The sequence below is a fragment of the Nomascus leucogenys genome, chromosome 7b, assembly GCF_006542625.1.
Source record: "Nomascus leucogenys isolate Asia chromosome 7b, Asia_NLE_v1, whole genome shotgun sequence".
Lineage (NCBI taxonomy): Eukaryota > Metazoa > Chordata > Mammalia > Primates > Hylobatidae > Nomascus > Nomascus leucogenys.
Genome location: NC_044387.1, coordinates 37080614 through 37101051, shown reverse-complemented (window position 1 = coordinate 37101051; position 20438 = coordinate 37080614). Strand labels below are relative to the sequence as shown.

The 20438-nt window shown below is 38.9% G+C and overlaps 1 protein-coding gene across 3 annotated transcripts in view; it reads right to left on the bottom strand.

Moving 5' to 3' along the window:
- Positions 1–20438, bottom strand: part of SEC24D (SEC24 homolog D, COPII coat complex component) — a 113009-nt gene that overhangs the window by 9549 nt on the left and 83022 nt on the right. For all 3 annotated transcript variants that reach the window (XM_012507799.2, XM_003271311.4, XM_030815753.1), the window contains 7 exons: positions 13543–13659; positions 12266–12436; positions 9220–9316; positions 8942–9087; positions 7427–7565; positions 6538–6656; positions 382–561 (listed from right to left, as the gene is read on the bottom strand). In XM_012507799.2, the coding sequence (XP_012363253.1) occupies positions 382–561; positions 6538–6656; positions 7427–7565; positions 8942–9087; positions 9220–9316; positions 12266–12436; positions 13543–13659 (969 nt within the window). The remainder of the gene's footprint in view (positions 1–381; positions 562–6537; positions 6657–7426; positions 7566–8941; positions 9088–9219; positions 9317–12265; positions 12437–13542; positions 13660–20438) is intronic.

Here is a 20438-nt window from a genome sequence, read left to right as displayed (position 1 = left end):
AGCCACTGCACCTGGCCAGAGCTGACAATTATTTTAACAGGATGCCCTAACTTCTGTGCTGAAAACAGACCGAAGGAGACACAGAACTCCTCAGATTCCCTCCCCTCACCACAGTGAGCACATACGCACATAAGCAAGATGTGCGCACATAAGCGTATGTACGTATGTGCGCACATAAGCACATACGCACATAACAAGATGCACATAAGCAACTTGAAGAAAGAGTCCCTGCTCGAAATCCCACACTATATATTTTGAAGGCATTTGTGACTTTAACTTTCCTCTTAAGAACAACATATTTCAGATATAACATATGGGAAAGCACAAAATATGATTCCCTTCCAGCCTCCTCTGGGGAATGCACCACCCCAGCATGCTTACTATGGGCAGAAGTTGTGGGTAGAAGAAAAGCTGAGAGTCAGCCACACCCATGGTCATGACCAGCTGTCTCTGGTATGCTCGTTCATCAGTTGAGATCTCTGGTCTGCTGAGTAGCACACAGTTTTTCAACAAGCAATTCATGTACACTGGCAATACTTTCATGGAATCTGGTAGAATAAGCTGAAAAAGACAACTTTTTGTTTCATACCCTTGATCTTTACTGAGAACAATCCCCTGAGCTTCATCTGTAAGACTGAAACATCATGTGCTTTTGAACTTGTAAGGATGTAAGGATTAACTGGTAACCCATGTAAAGCACCTAGAGCACACAGTAACTGGCACAGAGTAGGCATTCAAAGAGCAGCGTTGTTTTTATTTTATCTAGTGCTACAGCAGCCTGGTGTAGCTGTTAGCAGCACTACCCACTCACTGCTTGGGAAGCAATCCCAGCGCTATCTTTTAGCAGGTGTGTGACCCTGGGCAAATTACTTACCCTGTCTTTTTCTCAGTGTTTTTTTTTTTTTAGCTGAATATGGAATAATAGTATATCTACTTCATGATAATTGGGTTATGATAATTAAATGATTTGTAAAGCACAACAGTGCCTAGCACACAGGATATACCATATATATGTATGTTTAGATATATACATATGTTTAATAAAATTTTTTAAAAAGTGATTTCATAACCTATATTTCCACTTCAAGAATAGCATTTCTAACTGCCCACAGGATATCTCTTCCGTTATGCTTTTCATGCATCTTAAACTCATCAAACAAATATTAAATGCCATTGTGTCATAGGTTCTGTGCAAAGTGTCAAGGATATAAAAAGGAATAAGCCATAGTCCACGTCATAAGATGCCTGAAGTTCGCTGGGGATAGACATATAAATACATAAAACATAATAAAGAGATTGCAGTACTATAGATTAAAAAAGGAAATGCTTCATGCATTTAGATGTGTCACTACTGAATTGTAACCTGCAAAATCAAACTCCTACAATTCCAAAAACATGTTCTTCCTCCCATGTTTCCTATTCAGTGTAGAACTTCCAGATGAACCCTAATTCATTTATTTCATTACCTTCAATTAATAAACAAATCCTTTTAATTCTACCTTCATAATCTACCTGTACCTTCTCTCCATCCTCACTTTGGCTCACAGGACCTCATTCTAACTGCCCCAAAGTACATGCCCTTGTGAGATACTACAACCTAACACAATGCAGCAATTCTAGGAACACAACCTGATGATTTAAGAAATTATAATGTCCTATATTGTTTAACTTCCTCCTAAATCAATATTGTAAGAATAGCGGGCCAGGCGCGGTGGCTCACACCTGTAATCCCAGCACTTTGGGAAGCCGAGGCGGGTGGATCATGAGGTCAGGAGATCGAAACCATCCTGGCTAACACGGTGAAACCCTGTCTCTACTAAAAGTACAAAAAATTAGCCGGGCGTGGTGGCGGGCACCTGTAGTTCCAGCTACTTGGGAGGCTGAGGCAGGAGAATGGCTTGAACCCGGTAGGCAGAGGTTGCAGTGAGCCAAGATCACGCCACTGCACTCCAGCCTGGGCAACAACAAAGCTCCATCTCAAAAAAATTAAAAAAAAAAAAAAGGCCGGGCGCAGTGGCTCATGCCTGTAATCCCAGCACTTTGGGAGGCAGAGGTGGGCGGATCACCTGAGGTTGGGAGTTCGAGACCAGCCTGACTAACATGGAGAAACCTCATCTTTACTAAAAATACAAAATTAGCCAGGCATGGTGGTACATGCTTGTAATCCCAGCTTCTCGGGGGGCTGAGGCAGGAGAATCGCTTGAACCCAGGAGGCGGAGGTTGTGGTGAGCCGAGATCGTGCCATTGCACTCCAGCCTGGGCAACGAGCAAAACTCCATCTCAAAAAAAAAAAATGAATAGCTAATAATCAAGTTTGACTGATCTGAATGTCACTTCCTTCCACTTAATAGCACAAGTCAGTGAACAAGGACATATCCAAAAGAAAAATTATACATACGAGATAATAACTTGCAAACAGATAAATGAAATATCTGATCTATAAATTAATGGTTTCTTTTTAGCTTTCTCTCTTTTTTATTTTTTATTTTTATTTTTTGAGATGGAGTCTCACTCTCTTGCCCAGGCTGGAGTGCAGCAGCACAATCTCGGCTCACTGCAACCTCGCCTCCTGGGTTCAAGTGATTCTCCTGCCTCAGCCTCCTGAGTACCTGGGATTACAGGCATGTACCACCACACCCAGCTAACTTTTGTTTTTTTAGTAGAGATGGGGTTTCGCCATGTTGGCCAGGCTGGTCTCAAACTCCTGACCTCAAGCAGTCCACCCACCTCAGCCTCCCAAACTGCTGGGATTGCAGGCGTGAGCCACCATGCCTGGCTTAGCTTTCTATCTTGATGATGAAAATGGATATACAGTTATCAGAATCCACACTGAAAAGAAAATGTCCCTGAGGGTCTGTTAGAATTTATTCTGCATCTTAAATTTATATCGCAAGTCTCTTCTCATGATGTACTAAGTAAGGAATTTGCGGGACTGAACTTTCTAACTGGCTCAGGCAAACATATTTCAGAATGATTCTACTTTGTAGTTTGTTTCCCCTGTCGACTTCTAATCTCCTTTCAAAGAACCAAGGACAGTTAAATATATGTTTATTCATAAGAGTAGAACACTCTCTTCTAATTTTTTCTCTAGCATAATATATCTTCATTTAACAACATTTGGTACTGGATTACTTTCTCAGCCAAGGAAAACTATGATAAAAAGATGTAGGAACCAGATAGATCATGGTCATATTCCAGAGCCGTGTGGCCCCGATGCTATTTCTGGTCTAGTTACTAGTTAGGCATTTTACATGTTATCAAGATCAAGGATCAAGAATGTTCTTAGATTCCTGTATAAAGCATGTCCATTTGGTTTTAAAATATCAGATTGAAATTTCACTGGTTGCTTCTAATTAATGAGGTCATATTAAGAGTTCAGAAATCTGTGATCCTAAATACTACAAAGGGGTGAGGTTGGCCCACAATGACACTACTGAGACTAAAAAGTCTAATCAGAGGAGGTTGGATTATAGGAGACAGAGGGAAGAAAAACAGGTGGTAAATGAGAAGGAAAATCTAATCATGAAAACAACAAAAAAAATGGAGTTAAAGAATGAAAGAAAACAAGAAGACAGTCTTATTCAATGTTTTTGAGGTGAGGAAGAAAATGTGGCCACAGATTACCACTATAAAATCTCCCCACCCCACTGACCCCCTCCATAAATAACTAAATTATTCTTTGGGAGTAAAGTATGAGAGTGAGGTGGGAGCAGTAATTCATATAAGTCGAGCTTGCTTGAATTTGGAAAATTCTTTCCTTCTTTAGGTTTTAAAGTGACAGAAGTGGTAATGAGATTTTTTGTTTGTTTTTGTGTTTTTTTTTTAAAAAGCTTATTTTGCAGTTAAGGTCATTTGACTTGCCTTTTGAAATGAATGCACTCCCATATAATATCAATATATTTAAGCTCAGAACAGTGAGCTATTAGATTTAATTATTGCTTATGTAAGGCTTATAAGCCTTAAAGTTTGCTTTTTTTAAAAAAAAAAAAGATACAGGGTCTCACTTTGTCATCCAGGCTAGAATATGGTGGCACAATCATAGCTCGTTGCATCCTCAAGCTCCTGCTCTTGCCTCGGCCTCCTGAGTGGCTGGGATTATAGGCATGTACCACTACACCTGGCTAAGTTTTTATTTTTAGTAGAGGTAGAGGTTTCGATATGTTGCCCAGGCTGGCCTTCAACTGCTGGCCTCAAGCAATCCTCCTGTCTTGGCCTTCCAAAGTGCTAGGATTACAGGTGTGAGCCACTGCACCCAGCCTAATTTATCTTCTTTCTAGTTTATAGTTATATGTCTTTTTTTTTTTTTTTTTGGCCCAGGCTGGAGTGGAGTGGCATGATCTCGGCTCACTGCAATGTCCGCCTCCTGGGTTCAAGCCATTCTCCTGCCTCAGCCTCCTAACTGGGATTAGAGGTCCATGCCACGCCCAGCTGTTTTTGTATTTTTAGTAGATGTGGGGTCTCACCATGCTGCCCAGGCTGGTCTTGAACTCCTGACCTCAAGTGATCCACCTGCCTTGGCCTCTCAAAGGGCTGGGATTACAGGCATGAGCCACCATGCCCAGCCATATGTCTTAACCCAGCATCTATCATATGATCCTCAGAATGACAGCTTCCTTAGATTTTGTACCCTAATTGCCTTCTCTTGCTGCAGCCTAGTTTTGGCTCCAGCAATTCAGTAAAAGTAGTTCTACTGAGGTCCAGTATCATATAATCCAAATAGCTCCTTGATGGTCTTGCTTGGGTCAGGGAAACTTTGGGCTCTATAGTAAAATAGTGGAATTCCTTTAGGAATCTCTCCATCTTCATAGATATTATTTTTCACAAGTGAACTGTAGGAAAGTACCAAGTTTACAGTAGATTTTCTGAAGAGAACATTAAGTCCAACTATTCTATGTTTTCAGACAATACTGTTTTAGAATCTCCACATTTTCTAGACTCCATGATGGTTAATCATGAGGTACTTAAGTTACATTATTTTTTAAAAACATATCATTGGTTGAACGGCACACTTGAAAAGTGCTAATGGAAAAACCTCATTATAAGAACAGGAATAATCTCTTATCAACTTATTCAGAGAAAATTTATAATCATAATGTTTTAACTCCAGAAATAATTTAATTGTGCAAACAGGTTATCCAGTGGTAGAGACAATGCTTTAATCTTTTAAACCAGAATAAAATGACAGGTTTTATTTTCTTCCATAAATAGGCAATAAGTTTGTTTTTAACTTAAGGTCTTTGAATCCAGTTGTTTCAAAGTTAACAAATGAATGTCCAGAAAGGACACTAACTGTATCTGTACTGCTTCAACTAATGCTCCTGAAGTGTGAGATACTCCAGAAACAGAATAATGTTTCCATAGCTCTAAGACAAATAGTGAAATGAGGTAAATGTTTAAAGTGCTCATGATTGGACTACATTCTGGCTAGATTCCAGGTGTACCTGGTGGGCTTTGTGTAACTTGAACAAGCATGCTATGAAATAGTACTGATATTTGAGTTGACTAAAATGGCAAATCTTCTGAATAATAAAGAAGACTGAATACTCATATAGATTCAGGAGTTGCTTATATGATTATCAACACAGGAGATAAAAGAATGGATGACTAATTTAATCACTTTGGACGGCATGGAAAGGAACTTTTATGAAAAATCCATTTAGTAAATGTGTTTGTTTTGTTTTCTTTCTTTGCCCAGATTAAGAATTTGGACCCAAAATTTATCTGCATTATCTTTCCTGCTGAGGATTTACTTTTAGGTGGGGCTTCAGATGTCCTCTCAGCACTCACTTTTGACAATGAACGAACTGGAAAGTTTTCCCATCTATTGCTAGTTTAGTTGAAATTCTATATTCACATATTTGATATATAGCTATAAAAAATGCCATCTAACTTTTATTGACATAGAGAAGAATGTGAACAAGAGAGCAGATGCAAAAATAAATGCGAACTTGAGGTTCTGCTTTTCCTTTTATAGGAGAGAGATTAAATGAGGTTTATTCAAAGAATCTTCTAAAATTTCAAATTACTAGATGATGGAGAGAGTCAATTCTTTGAAAACTCTTCACACCTATTAATAACTTTTAAATGTAAAGAATTCCTGTATTTATATTTATAAATTATATTTGTTTATAAAATGTTATTACTGCCATCAGCTCATGTCAACTGTGTTAATATGCCTAAAATGTTTTTAAGCATACACATTTCATAACAAAATACCCATCTCTGGATACAAAAGAGAATCCTGTTTATATTAGGACACTTCTTAAATATAACATTCTTTTGTTTATACATACCGTAGTGACTGTCAACTGAATATGCACATCCATTTTTTTTTTTGTTCAAATTTTTAGATGTTGGCTATAAAAAACAAACAAAAAAAAAACACAGCCTCCCAAATTGCATCCTTCTTCTCATCTACATTGTTTACTATAATAGGATCTAAGTGCCTGCAATATCATAAGCCTTCTATAGCTATGTGCTGAAGAAATGAGTAGTCGTTTGTAACACTTTAACATCTATGTACAATAGGTAGCTCACCTGGCTTGCTGCAGAAGGACTTGCACAATTCTTCCGGTAACATGCCAACATATGGGCAGTCTGATTAACTAGAATTTCCCGGATGACCTTCAAAGGCTGGTGGAGAACTGCTTTAAAAGCTACGTGCACAAAACAATGAAAAGGACATGAGTTTTAACTCAGACACTGATCTCTTCAAATAATCAAACAAAAAAGAACAAGTTGCTATTATCTTCAGACCACCCAGCAAGAATAATAGCATTTAAATCTGTTCAAGTCATTTGCCAATGGTCTCCTCTTGACTAAATATGAAGATCTAACTAATGGAGAACATTGGCCTACCTACAGCAAAAGGTTATACTGGCCAGATTTACCTTCAGAATATTAGAATTGTACACACAGAAAAAAAGACAGGCCAATTTGTCATTTTTTGATGTCCTGAATTCTTACGGGCTGGATTGCTACCTTTTCCAAACCTTAGTGTAGAATTTCTGAAGGAAAGCCAAAGAAAATTCCACCTTGGGCCTATTCTATTTCATAGTTATCATGGTATGGATAAGCAAGTTTAGTCTTACATTAGAGATGGTCTCCGTCCATTAACCCAATGTGTCAGAGGGCATGATCACGTACCATAATAAGGGTCTAAGCATCATATTCCTAAATTTCAACTCAGACTGCCACCCCAGAAGTTAACTTTAAGTAAGTCTGTATAGCCAGGCCCTGAACTGAGTTATCTCACTTATTAATTTAGAGTTAGGAATGCTGACCATTCTCTCTCAGCCTTTGCTTTTATTAGTTCTGAATTTACCCACCAAAAGGTTGCAAAACTACAGTGCTTTTTAGCTACTGACATATCTTGACTGAATTACTAAGCAAGGTTTACTGAACCTCAGGATTGGCAAAGTGTTACCTGACTTGGCAAAGAAGTTGATAAGAGCATCTGTCTCACAGCTCTTATAAAGATCAGCTAGCTGGGAGCTGCAGTTTAAGCCAAGATTGTGAATCCGAAGTCTTCTTTGACCATTGATTGTTGTGTAAAGCACAGCACACTGTAGAAGCAACATTGAGGTCACATGTTTTTCTGATTAACATATCCACCCAAGCTAACTTGATCTTACTTGCATTTACAAAACACTGTGTACAGATAGATAAAAGACCTCTAACTATTTTCCACAGTTTTTTTTCTATTATTGTTAAAGAATGAACAAGAGGAAGTATGGGAGAATAATGACCCATTCATTTGCTGGGTTTCAATGTAGCACTTCACTGGTTTAAATTGTTGAGTGATTCACATGTAAATATCTATTCACATTTCTACAACTAGTCTGCATTTTTCATAGCTCATGTTTTATTACCAGGGATCCAGGTCCAGAAACAATACCTTCACGTGCTCAGAGCCCTACTCAAGGCTCACTTTCTTAAAAACATACAACTAGCTTTCACAATGGACTTAGGTCTTATGCTGATGATATATATTTGAAGAATGCATAGATAGAAGCACTTCCCCAAATATATGTGATTAAAAAATAAACTTTAATTAAAAGTTCTTCCTTAACCTAATGCCAGCCTCTCTTCATCCTTTAAAGATGATGCTAATGTTTGGAAACTATGACCATGTATATCTAGTGGTCATAGTTTTTCTTGTTTTAATTCAAAGTCTCCATGGCTTCTAGTTAGTTTCACTTTAAACAAAGCCAAATCCTATGCCACTTGCTTAACATGGTATTATGGGCTGAACTGTGGCTCCTCAAATGTCCTAACCCCCTAGTACCTAAGTATTTGGAGATGAGGTCTTTAAAGAGGTAAATTAATTAAAATGAGTTCATTAGCATGCACCCTAATTCATTATGACTGGTGTCCTTATAAGAGGAAAAACTTTGGATATAGACATGTAACAGAGGGAAGATGATGTGAAGACACAGGGAGAAGAAAACCATCTACAAACCAAGGACAGGGGCCTGGAACAGATCTTTCCCTCTAGGCCCTCAGAAACCTTGATCTTGGAATTCCAGCCTCCAGAACTGTGAGAAAATAAATCTCTGTTGTTTAAGCTGCTCATTCGTAGTGTTTGTTATAGCAGCCCTGGCAAATTAATATACATATGGTAGATGTGAATAGGTGCTGAAGCCTAACAGAAGTGAATACCGTTGGAAGTCAGTTTGCTGATGCCTGTTTTACTTACCACAAGTTTGCTGGACTTGCATGCAATGACACATAATTGTCACTTCATATAAGTAGCAAATATGAATGAGTATGGAGAAACCTCCCAACTGAGTGCTCTGATCTACTGACTTTTGACTTTGAAGAAAGAGAGTTGAATTTTTTTATGAAGAGACTAACACATTTGATGGTATTTCAGTCTCCCCACTGATCACTGTCGGCAACAAACTAAAATAATGAAAGGTGGGAATAAACTTTCAATCACCTGGATTAAGGCTCCACTGTCTTCACTGAGTTTGTCATCGTGCTTGAACTCCACGGTCACTGCCTTGTCACAATCGATGGCAGCCATTTCTACATCAGTGGTGTTGTTCATCAAGATTCCACCAAAGAAATCAGTGGCTCTGAAACCTAAAGATAAGGGAAAAAGGAAAATTTTGCTTCTCTTTATTTTACTGTTATTTTCTTTGTTGGCTTGTTATTAATTTGAAAAAGAAACAATTATTCAAGAGAGACCCGAAGAATTGTATAAATGATAATTACCTGTGCTGGTACGAACCCTCATAATAGCATCAAAGCCTATTTTCTTTTCAATATCATTTCTGAGGTCGTTCAAAAATTGTTGTCTATCCAAGTGCATCTAAAAAATAAAGTCTGATCAATGTCCACCAGATGGCAGTAAAATACTTAAAATAACGTTCTCATTTTAATCCTGAGTTAAAATAATTATTTTTAAAATCCCGATTTAGCATATTTTTGTATGTATATTACGCTTCTTTGGTTAAAGAAAATATAGCATTTTTGGACAGTGTTTCTTAACTTTTGAAACTAAAATCTCATCTATTATTTTCTTTCATTTTAACACTTGGATGAGAAAATCGGTTATTAATTGCAATGGGAAAATTAAGAGAGCATAAGTGATCCACTCAGTGGCTTAGGGTTAGAGACAAGGTTAAGACCCAATGTATAATACCCGTTTAATGAGGCTAGGGAAAGGCCTTGCAATTGGGGCTTTTTAAAAGTCTGACCACATTCAGAGCTTTGTGAAGCTATGTCAGGGAAAGTAGAAACCCCCTCTCCTAGCCCTGTTAACTACTCTATGATCACCGTATTTCTGAAAACTGTCCACATTCCACAACTAAGCAACATTTATATAATATGCACATGTGCACAATACTGAGCTCAGAGGTCACCCAAGAGAGTAAACAAACTAGCTGAGCTTCTAAAGCTTCTCATCTGTCAGTGAAACTCTTTAGGAAATTCTCACTACTACTTGACACGTAGGACAGACACTGACACACGCATCTCATCCCTTCCCCCCAGTCCCAAACACAAAGGGAATGAAGGAGGAAAGGAAAGAGGGAGATCATAGACACAATCTTTACAATAATCCCTTTAGTTGCTTACATACAACTGGGTGGTACCTGCACAGTTCTTGACCATCATTTTTATCTTATAATGTTATTGAATGGAAAAGACTATTAAAATTTGTATTGTTGAAGATGAGAAAGAAATGCTACAGTAGGATTCAGTTTTGCAACAACTGGAGTGAACACAAACAACTGAATAGCAGCATAGGCAACATTAACACTCTTTTATTATAAAATATTTTACTGCCTATTTACATCTTATTGGCTTTTCCTCTGCTGCATCGTAACATTTCATTTTTAGTGACATTGAAAGAATCAGTAATAATTATGGATACACTGAGGTACAAGTAAATATCCTTTATTATATCAGAAACGACATGGGGTTGGCACATAACTCAAAAACTTAAAGAAATAGAAAAAAAAAGTAATAAGCCTGGATGATTACACCGCAGAGCACCCCCTGCCTACACATTACTTGGTAGGCTGCTCTTTGAAGCCAACTCACTACCATGTAGATGATCACACCAGTACATAGCAAAGGACCTAGCAAGAACCCCCGTACAATTCACATATGCCAGGAATGGAAGATGATAAAGTCCTTTTTGGAAAAGTGGGGGGTGGGGGGGAAGCTTCTGATGAAATTTATCCCCCTAGCTGGAAAAGGAGCTAAAATTGATTAGCACAGTAGGCTTCATGTACCTCAATACCCAGAATGTGGGTAGAATGAGTAAGGGTTAGAATTCTGTATGATTATTAAGAGTTTATTTTCTAGAGTGTACCTGAAAAAACATACTTTTATCCAGAAGTCTTAGAAAGAGTTGTTAAAGCTTTTTCAATTTTATTTCATTTACAATCTTTGGTCTTATCAAGTCCCTTAGTTTATAATATAAATATGTAGTCTCTATTCATAATTTTATTGATGATTAATAAAAATAGATGATGATTAACGTTTGTCATTTGTGTTGGAGAATACACCTTCCCGGTCCATGCCTCCATGCCTGCCCAGGCACACACATTAGAGGCACACCCCTGACCCCTTCTCCTTAGGTAAGGGGGAGTGACTCATCTGATTAAGTTTGGGAAAAGGAACTGGGTGGGCACAGCTCAGCCTCTTCTGGGTCCTCTTCATAGGAAGGCAGCTTGCCTGCAGGAGGCACATATTTTCTTTCCCTCAATACAGTGTTTTTTCAAGGCACAGGGGTCCGCAGGAGAAACTCAAATTGCACCCACTCTGTGCCGGGATGTATAAGTTTGTCAAATTCAGGGGTGAATCAGCAAGCCCACTTGCCTGCAGACTCAGGTCCATTACAGTGCTGACATTTTGATTGTCTCTTGAATATCTCTCTCAATCAGGCTTGGAAAAGAGAAGTGTAATGAATTGACCCCTAAAATCCCAATAATTTAAAACAAATATGCAGTCACTTTTAAAAATATTATCTTAAGTATATTTTACATAAAATATATTTTTCCCCATTATGAAAGCTCACATTGATATTTAACTCTGAGGATGAATGAGCTCATTCTATCACCAAACACTTAGGAAGTATGGAATTGCTGAACCATAAATATATATGGTTCCTATATATACACACACACACATACACACACGCAGTCGTCTCTCGTTATCTGTGAGAGATTTGTTCCAGAACCTCCCACAGATACCAAAATCCACCAGATGCTCAAGTTCCTGACATAAAATGGCATATTTGCATATAACCTACACACATTTTACATATCCCTTAAATCACCTCTAGGTTACTTATTTTTAAATTTTTTGTAGAGACAGGGTCTTGCTATGTAGCCCAGGCTGATTTTGAACTCCCGCCCTCATGTGATCTTCCCACCCCAACCTCTCAAAGCACTGGGATTACAAGCATTGGGCCACTGTGCCCAGCCTACATTACTTGTAATACCCAATACAATGTGAATGTTATGTAAATAATTGTTATACTATAGGGGATAATGACAAGAAAAAAGTTTGTACATATTCAGTATAATGCAATGTTTTGTTCTGACTATTTTTGATCTGAGGTTGGTTGAAGCCAAGATGCAGAACTCTCCTGATAAAAAGGACCAACAGTATAATTTGTTTTCCATCTGCTCTTGAATTTATATGTGTCATCTACCCACCAGGGAACAGAGCTTTTTAAACCTATAATCTAAACAACAAAATTAAAATGGGAGTAGAAGACCGAGGTGAACAAATTGCTGGCATTTACCTGGAAATTGTTGTATTTGTAAAGGGTTCCTCCAGTGAGCTGAGGAACCAGCCCCAGCGAGGCCACGTCCACATACTGACTAGGAAAGAGGAAGAGTGTCACAGAGCAGCCGTGAGCCACGCAGTCCTTGGCCAATGAGTCATAGACATTTGTTTGGGGCTGGAAAAGTATCTGGAAAAAAGATGCAAAAAAAGAAAAAATAAAAATTACAAAATGTTTTTGGTTTAAATTTTAAATTTCTATTGAATTCTTATTGAATTTTCAAAATGGAAAAATAGACATTTTCCTGTTAAGTGAACTGGGCTGAAGAAACACACTGTGGTCATCATCAGTGCAGTGGCCACCTGCTGAGCACCCAGTCTGTGCCAGGTCTGTGCTGTGTGAAATAATTGTGTGTTCAATTTTATTTGATACCCCATCAATCCTAATGGAGCTGATACTGCAGCCCTTACTTTACAGACTTAGATGAGGCAACTTGTGTGTTGCCGTGTAACCACTAGTTGGGTCCCTATATCCATAGCCTTATCCTTCCCACAGACATTCCCCTCACTGCTACACTGTCAGAGGTTTTAGGTGAAGGCATATTTTGAGAACCCCACACCTGTGCTTCATGCCTCAGGCCTCTGCCTCCAAGGGAAGATGGTAGTCTACATTCTCCCTCTACCCTTTATCTTCAATCTGCTGTTTTCCCCACTTCCTCCATTTCTATAATAGTCTTATCATTCAGTCTCTCTTGTGCTGATTATCCATGAAAAAGTTTGGGACCCTTTATTTTTTTAGATGGAGTCTCGCTCTGTCACCCAGGCTGGAAGTGCAGTGGCACGATCTTGGCTCACTGCAACCTCCACTTCCCGGGTTCAAGGGATTCCCCTGCCTCTGCCTCCCGAGTAGCTGGGATTATAGGCACTCGCCACCACTCCTGGCTAATTTTTGTATTTTTAGTAGCGACGGGGTTTCACCATATTGGCCAGGATGGTCTCGAACTCCTGACCTCGTAATCCACCTACCTTGGCCTCCCAAAGTGCTGGGATTACAGGCATGAGCCACCGCGCCCAGCCTGGGGCCTTATTTTAATTTACATATTTCAGACATCAGTTTTTCTAGGAATATAAAATATTTTAAGTTGTCTGTAATCCAAAATATTCCTGTAATATGCAGTGCTCTGGACTTAATTTATGAGATTTAGTTTCTCCCCTTTTTTCTTACATGAAGAACCCACTGCCTCTTTAACTCCTCTTAATAATTGACATATGGATACTCAAAGAGTTACAAAGTACCTTCTCTTTGTCTGTATTAACCAGTTTTTTGTCATCTCTGTTTTTGAGCTTCCCTGGTGCTTCAGCAGTTGGCAAGGAAGAATGGAAGATGAACAGCTTCCCAGGACAGTCTGCTGCCTAAAAAAAAACCCCCAAAAACCCACAGAAAATGCCTTGAGTAGGAACATTTTAAGAGAATCAGAAAATAAAATATAAGTTCTTTCTATGAGCTAAGCACTATATTCATTTAATTTAATCCTCATAATAACCTTTGTGTCCTTGGGCAGGTACTATTCTATTTTACAGATTAGAAAACTGAGGCTGAGAGAGGACAAGCCAAAAGTCATAAAATTTGTAAATGAAAGAGAGCCAACATTTAAAGATAGGTCTGTGTATTGTGACGCTTTAAAAAAACTATTAAAATGATGTGTTACGATGAAATACTTTCTTATTTAGCCTACAGTATAGTCTTTCACAACCAGGTAAATCCCATAATGTAAAGTAGATGGTAGAATTCCCAGGATGATGATGCAAGAGCAGCTCTTATTTCAAATCTTCAGTAAACATGGATTAAAGCTACAGTGGTATTTTGAGGAAGAATGCATAAGAATGTAGTGGTGGTGTGGCAACAGTAGACAACAGGAACCAGCTATGAGGCATGATGCCAAAAGGAAAAGTGTGGGATCAAGATTATGTATCTGTAGTCTCTGGAAAGCAACAAAAAGAAGAGTCAAAGCTCCATGACAGTCAAGTCAGCATTAAGAATCAAGATTTAAAATTTTATTTAAGGAGCTAAGAAGTAACCTACTAAGCAAAATTTCCTGGAATTAAGTATGATTCAATATATTGTCCTTCCAACCCCTGCCTTTTTCCAAGCCATATGCACACTGCTCCAGAGCACTGCCTCTGAAGTGAAGACAATAGCTCTGATCAGGTATGTGGCTTTTATCCTTACAAATCCTGAAGAGCTGAGCACAGTAGCTCACGCCTGTAATCCCAGCACCTTGGGAGGCCAATGCAGGAGGACTGCTTGAACCCAGGAGTTTGAGACCAGCCCAGGCAACATGGTGAGACTCTTGTCTCTACAAAAATAAAAAGATTAGCTGAGCATGGTGGTGCATGCTTGTAGTCTCAGCTACTCAGGAGGCTGAGGTGAGAGGATTGCTTAAACCTAGCAGTTTGAGGCTGCAGTGAGCTACGATCATGCCACTGCACTCCAGCCTAGGTGACAGCAAGATCCTGTCTCAAACAAAGGAAGGAAAGGAGGAAAGAAGGAAGGAAGGAAGGAGGGAGGGAGGGGGGAGGGGAGGGGAGGGAGCGAGGGAGGGAAGACATCCCGAAGGCTTTCTAGTACAGGATAACGTCCACAGTCCTTTATCTGGGTGGGAGCAGGAAGGGTGAGAAACAGCGAGATGAGCTGCTACCAACATTTATTGCATGCAGCTCTGTGCCAGGCTCTTTACATGTATTTTCTTTAACACAACCTTGTTCAGCAGGTACTATTGTTTGCGGGCGGATCACGAGGTCAGGAGATCGAGACCACGGTGAAACCCCGTCCCTACTAAAAATACAAAAAATTAGCTGGGCGTGGTGGCGGGCGCCTGTAGTCCCAGCTACTCGGAGAGGCTGAGGCAGGAGAATGGCGTGAACCCAGGAGGCGGAGCTTGCAGTGAGCCGAGATCGCGCCACTGCACTCCAGCCTGGGTGAAAGAGTGAGACTCCGTCTCAAAAAAAAAAAAAAGAATAGGAAAACTGAGACTCATCCAATTTGCCCCAGGTCACACAAACAGTAAATGATAGCTTTAAAGGCCCTTTGAAGTTGAGTCTGAATCTATCTTTCCAGTCTTATTTCCAACATGTCCTTACCCCTGACATCTGCTTGCACTGGAAGTTTTCGCCACACAAGCTTCTTGCTTTCCTGGGATACACCACATGTTTTACACACCTCCATATCTGTGCACATTCTGTTCCCTTGGCCTGGAATCCATTTCTCCAGCTATCTGCCTGCAGCTGTTATTTGCAAAGGCACAGTATGCCTGGCTCAGTTGCAAGATGTGCAGTAAATGCTACTAATAATAAGGTACTTAGGTTTGTGAATAGCTCTCTTAAAAACAAAGAGAGAGAATTCAAGGTCAGTCCTGTCCCAATGTCTCTCTCAGTGAGTGAGAAAAAATTTGTGTGCTGTGATCTTATTGTTGCATATGTCTTCCACCGAAAATTATTGATAGATGTAGCATTAATAAGAACACAAGGATAAATGAAGAAGCACATGTACGAATCTACAGGTATATGTACACTGCATAGGAGAAAGAGACTAGCAAGGTTTTGGCCAGTAAAGACACATGAGCTCCAATGACCAAATCAGAGTAAAATTCACAATAATATTGATTATAAAATGTTAAGCATGTTGAAAACTCTGAAATTCTATGACTGTGAATTTATCATTTCTGTAGCTTTTTTTTTTTTTTGAGATGAAGTTTCGCTCTTGTTGCCCCAGGCTGGAGTGCAATGGTGCGATCTCGGCTCACCACAACCTCTGCCTCCTGGGTTCAAGCGATTCTTCTGCCTCAGCCTCCCAAGTAACTGGGATTACAGACATGCGCCACCACGCCCGGCTAATTTTGTATTTTTAGTAGAGATGGGGCTTCTCCATGTTGGTCAGGCTGGTCTCGAACTCCCAACCTCAGGTGATCCGCCCACCTTGGCCTCCCAAAGTGCTAGGATTACAGGTGTAAGCCACCACGCCCAAGCCTGTAGCTTTTATTATTATAAAAATACTTTTAAAAAAATTCAAATATCAAAGAGGGTATAAAGCTTTAAAAAAAAGTCTACCTTCTCAACTTTTCTTGCCTGGCCTACCCAATTTCCCTAAGGCATTCACTGTCAAAAATTCTATTCATTTAGATATTCTTTACTTATATTAATATTGCCATTTTATACTATAGCAGTAAAGAACATGGGTCCCACCTGCCATGATCAGAATCAGCCATTTTATTATCCGAATGACATTGGACAAATTATTTAACTTCTCTAATTCTCAGTTATCCCATGACATAGGCAATACATTAAACTACACAAAATATTGTTGGGAGAATTCCATCATCCAGTACACAGTATTAATCATAATTAAACATACTTGTCTTGTTAACATTACCTATAGTAGGCCGGGCGTGATGGCTCATGCCTGTAATCCCAGCACTTTGGGAGGCCCAGGCTGGCAGATCACAAGGTCAGGAGATCGAGACCATCCTGCCTAACACGGTGAAACCCCGTCTCTACTAAAAATACAAAAAATTAGCCAGGCATGGTGGCACATGTCTATAGTCCCAGCTACTTAGGAGGGTGAGGCAGGAGAATCACTTGAACCTAGGAGGTGGAGGTTGCGGTGAGCCGAGATCATGTCACTGCACTCCAGCCTGGGTGACAGAATGAGACTCCATCTCAAAAAACAAAAGAAAATTACCTATAGTAAAACTCTGAGGGAAAAAAAAAATCAAGGCCCACTAGGAAAAAAGGTCTATATTGTTTAAAAAAAGTCATATTTATTTTTTCCTTATAAAATGGTTAATTCTAGATCCATAATTTCATAAACACACAATTATATAGTCTTTTATAAGTAGCAAATTAATAAAAGATAAAGCTCCTATGTATTAAATGTTTTATTCCCTACAAAAATTTATGTTTTCACCAAAGCCTGACTCTGCCTACAGGAGCGAGTCATACAGAATTAATGAATGCCATATATCATTCTTAACATGGCAGAAAAGAGGTTGAGAGAGGCTGGCTTGGAGAACTCAGTCTGAAATTCAGCTCTGACACCCTTTCCTCTGAGAGACAAGTTATTAACACCCTCGACAGAACTTATTATCTCTATCTGCTTTTTTTTTTATAGAAAAGACTATCCTAGAATTAATGACATTTGTATCACAACTTTAAGTATCCTACTGTCTTCTCTGGTAGATCAAGGGCTCCCTGAAAAGGAAGGACCTTCACCTTCCATTCTATGGTGCTCCATAAACCTTTGTGCAAAGAGCATTGTTTGTGATGCATTCCCCTGCAATCACACTTAGGTACGTATTATGGATAATTTACAGATAAATTTCCCCCAATTTATCATGTATTTTAAGCATAACCACTAAAGGTCATTTTCTTCCAAATTTTTTTTCTTCTTTTTTTTTTTTTTGCCAAATCTTACCCCCAATTTTATGGTGGAAATAATAGCTAACTCAGAAAACTGTTCTTTGGCCAAGTTAAAAGACAATGCCAGCAATTCATGTATAGTTGAGTTATGAAGGTCAGATTTTGAAATAAATGCAGATTTTGAAAGACTATGTGGGGAAAAAAGTGCTATGAGTACAAGATGCTGTGGACATGGAAGCATTTACAACAGAAAAGAGTGCACTGAAGCCTTTAGCTGGATATTTCAAGGACTTTTCAAAAGGACGCATAAGAACTTTCCAAACAGTTGCTGTTTATCTTCATGACAAATTAGCACAATTTTTGGTTAGTTTTTGTCTACTCTGTTTGCTTCAAGAAGTTTACTACTACTGATTATATATAGATTTTACCTGGCATCTAGCTGATAGAAAATAAAGCTATAATTCAAATAGGGGAGTACTGTTCTGAAATGTTTTCACTTGAATACACAATAAGAAAGCTTTCACTTTATGTTCTTTCCATTTCTACTCCCTGTGCACAGGGGATTAGACTCTCATCTCTGGTCTTCTGGGCAGAATATCCTGAGTTATCTGGCTGACCAGCCACAGTCCTGGGCTTTCCAGGACTCTCTGCCCTTCTCCCATCCCCATTTAAAAAAATATAACCAACGAACATTATGTTTTGTATTACAGAGTTACATCTCTTCCAGCACACTGTAAGCAGCCTAGGGGCAGGGACAGCAGTGGAGCATCACGCAGCCTCTGCATGAAACTGGCATTGGGGAGAACAATGTTTACTTTGCCAGCAGGGACAGTAGTAACTGCCATTGACATTACATCCAACAGTGTCACTTTGTAAAGATGGTTCCTTATCTATTTATAAAGAGTTATTTATCTTTTATAAAGATAGTTCATTCTACTTTGTAAGAACACTATTATGCTACTCATTAAGTTTGTATTTATGAAGTTATCCTGAGTTGTTATATATTTAGATATTAGTTTCTTCTCATTTTTAAACGTCAAGGTAAAAATATGCATTACTGTAACAATAAAATTGCAAATATAACAAAAAATAAGATGCAAAAGATATGAAGATACATCACATCAGCTGAAATGAGCTGGACTCTAGTAAACTGGCTGATGGCTGACTATACTGATTGCTGCAGTCATTGTACTGCATGAGCAACCTTGGAGAACATGGCTATTAAGAACACAGTGATTTTCATAATGCATCATAATTAGTATCAAATTTCAGATACATAGAATGCATGTACACAATTTGCTTTATATATTTTTTCTTTCCAAGCTGCCAAGCAGTCTCTAGACCTCTTGTGGACTGCCAATGTGGAAACCATTGTTGTAAGATAGCATTGCTCCCTTTTAGAAATGAAATATGGGGTTGAGCTGGAACTCTATGCTCAGATCCTCTGGAACCTTGGCTGTACAACTCTACTATGCTCTCTTAATTGGTGAAATATTAGCTAATGAATATCTACTCATCCTTCCTTTCACACACAAATCCATGAATGTAATATTATTCCCAGTCCTAACTTCTTAGAGTAGAAAGACTTGTAGGGTGATGTATGACTTACTGTGTACAGGAACATTTACATATGGATTTCTAGATACCTTACTGGAGGAGAGAAAAACAAAAACAACCCTTTCAAACTGAAATAGAAGATATTTGTTTGTAGTAACGTGGAATAAAACAAATTCCTTTCTTTCTGAAGACCAACCAATTATTATTTGTTTGCTTCTGTTAGGTGAGCCCTAATATCTTCAAGTTGCTTTATAATATTTGTTATTAATTTTATGTTAAATTAACATATATTCTGAGACTTTCTGAGTGATATCCACAATAGTCTTTGATCCCATAAATGAATACTCTTGCAGATTAAAAAAATCCAAGCAAGAATCACTGTCTTAGAATCAAGTTATACATTTAGATATAAAATTATGTGGGAAGTGTTTCATAAACTCAGTTCTGTAATACAGTTGTTGCTGTTTTTGTTATTATTACTAAGCATTTTATGTTAAAAGTTAATTTAACTTTAATAACAACATTTTAAAATTAATTTTAGAAACTAGCTGTCAGGGCCAAAGTGGTTTAACTCTTGTGTTAAGGTAATAATGATGATTTAGAGTGAGGGCTTTTTTTTTTTTTGAGATGTAGTTTCGCTCTTGTTGCCCAGGCTGGAGTGCAGTGGCACGATCTCGGCTCGCCACAACCTCTGCCTCCCGGGTTCAAGTGATTCTCCCACCTCAGCCTCCTAAGTAGCTGGGATTACAGGTACGTGCCACCATGCATGGCTAATTTTGTATTTTTAGTAGAGATGGGGTTTCTCTATGTTGGTGAGGCTGGTCTCAAACTCCCAACCTCAGGTGGTCCACCTGCCTCGGCCTCCCAAAGTGCTGGGATTACAGGCGTGAGAGTGAGTGCTTTTTAATCATTATGGCTTCTTCAATTTACTGTCTTCATTACTATGAGAATGATCAGAGTCATTTTGGACTCAGCTTCCCAACTGGAGACATGGCCAACCTCTCATCTACTTCTGGCAATCAGCATTCACATCTCTGTCACCGACTGTCACAAGGCCTTGGCCTGGCATGTTTGAAAATCCCATGGCTGGGGAGGGTGATATGGGAATCTGGTAGTTCTGATATTGTTGGACTAATTTTAAAATAGACCATATAAAGTTCATATAAAAGCCAGAGGGAGGAGCTAAACTGGAAATCCTGGCAAAATGAGTTGCTCAGATG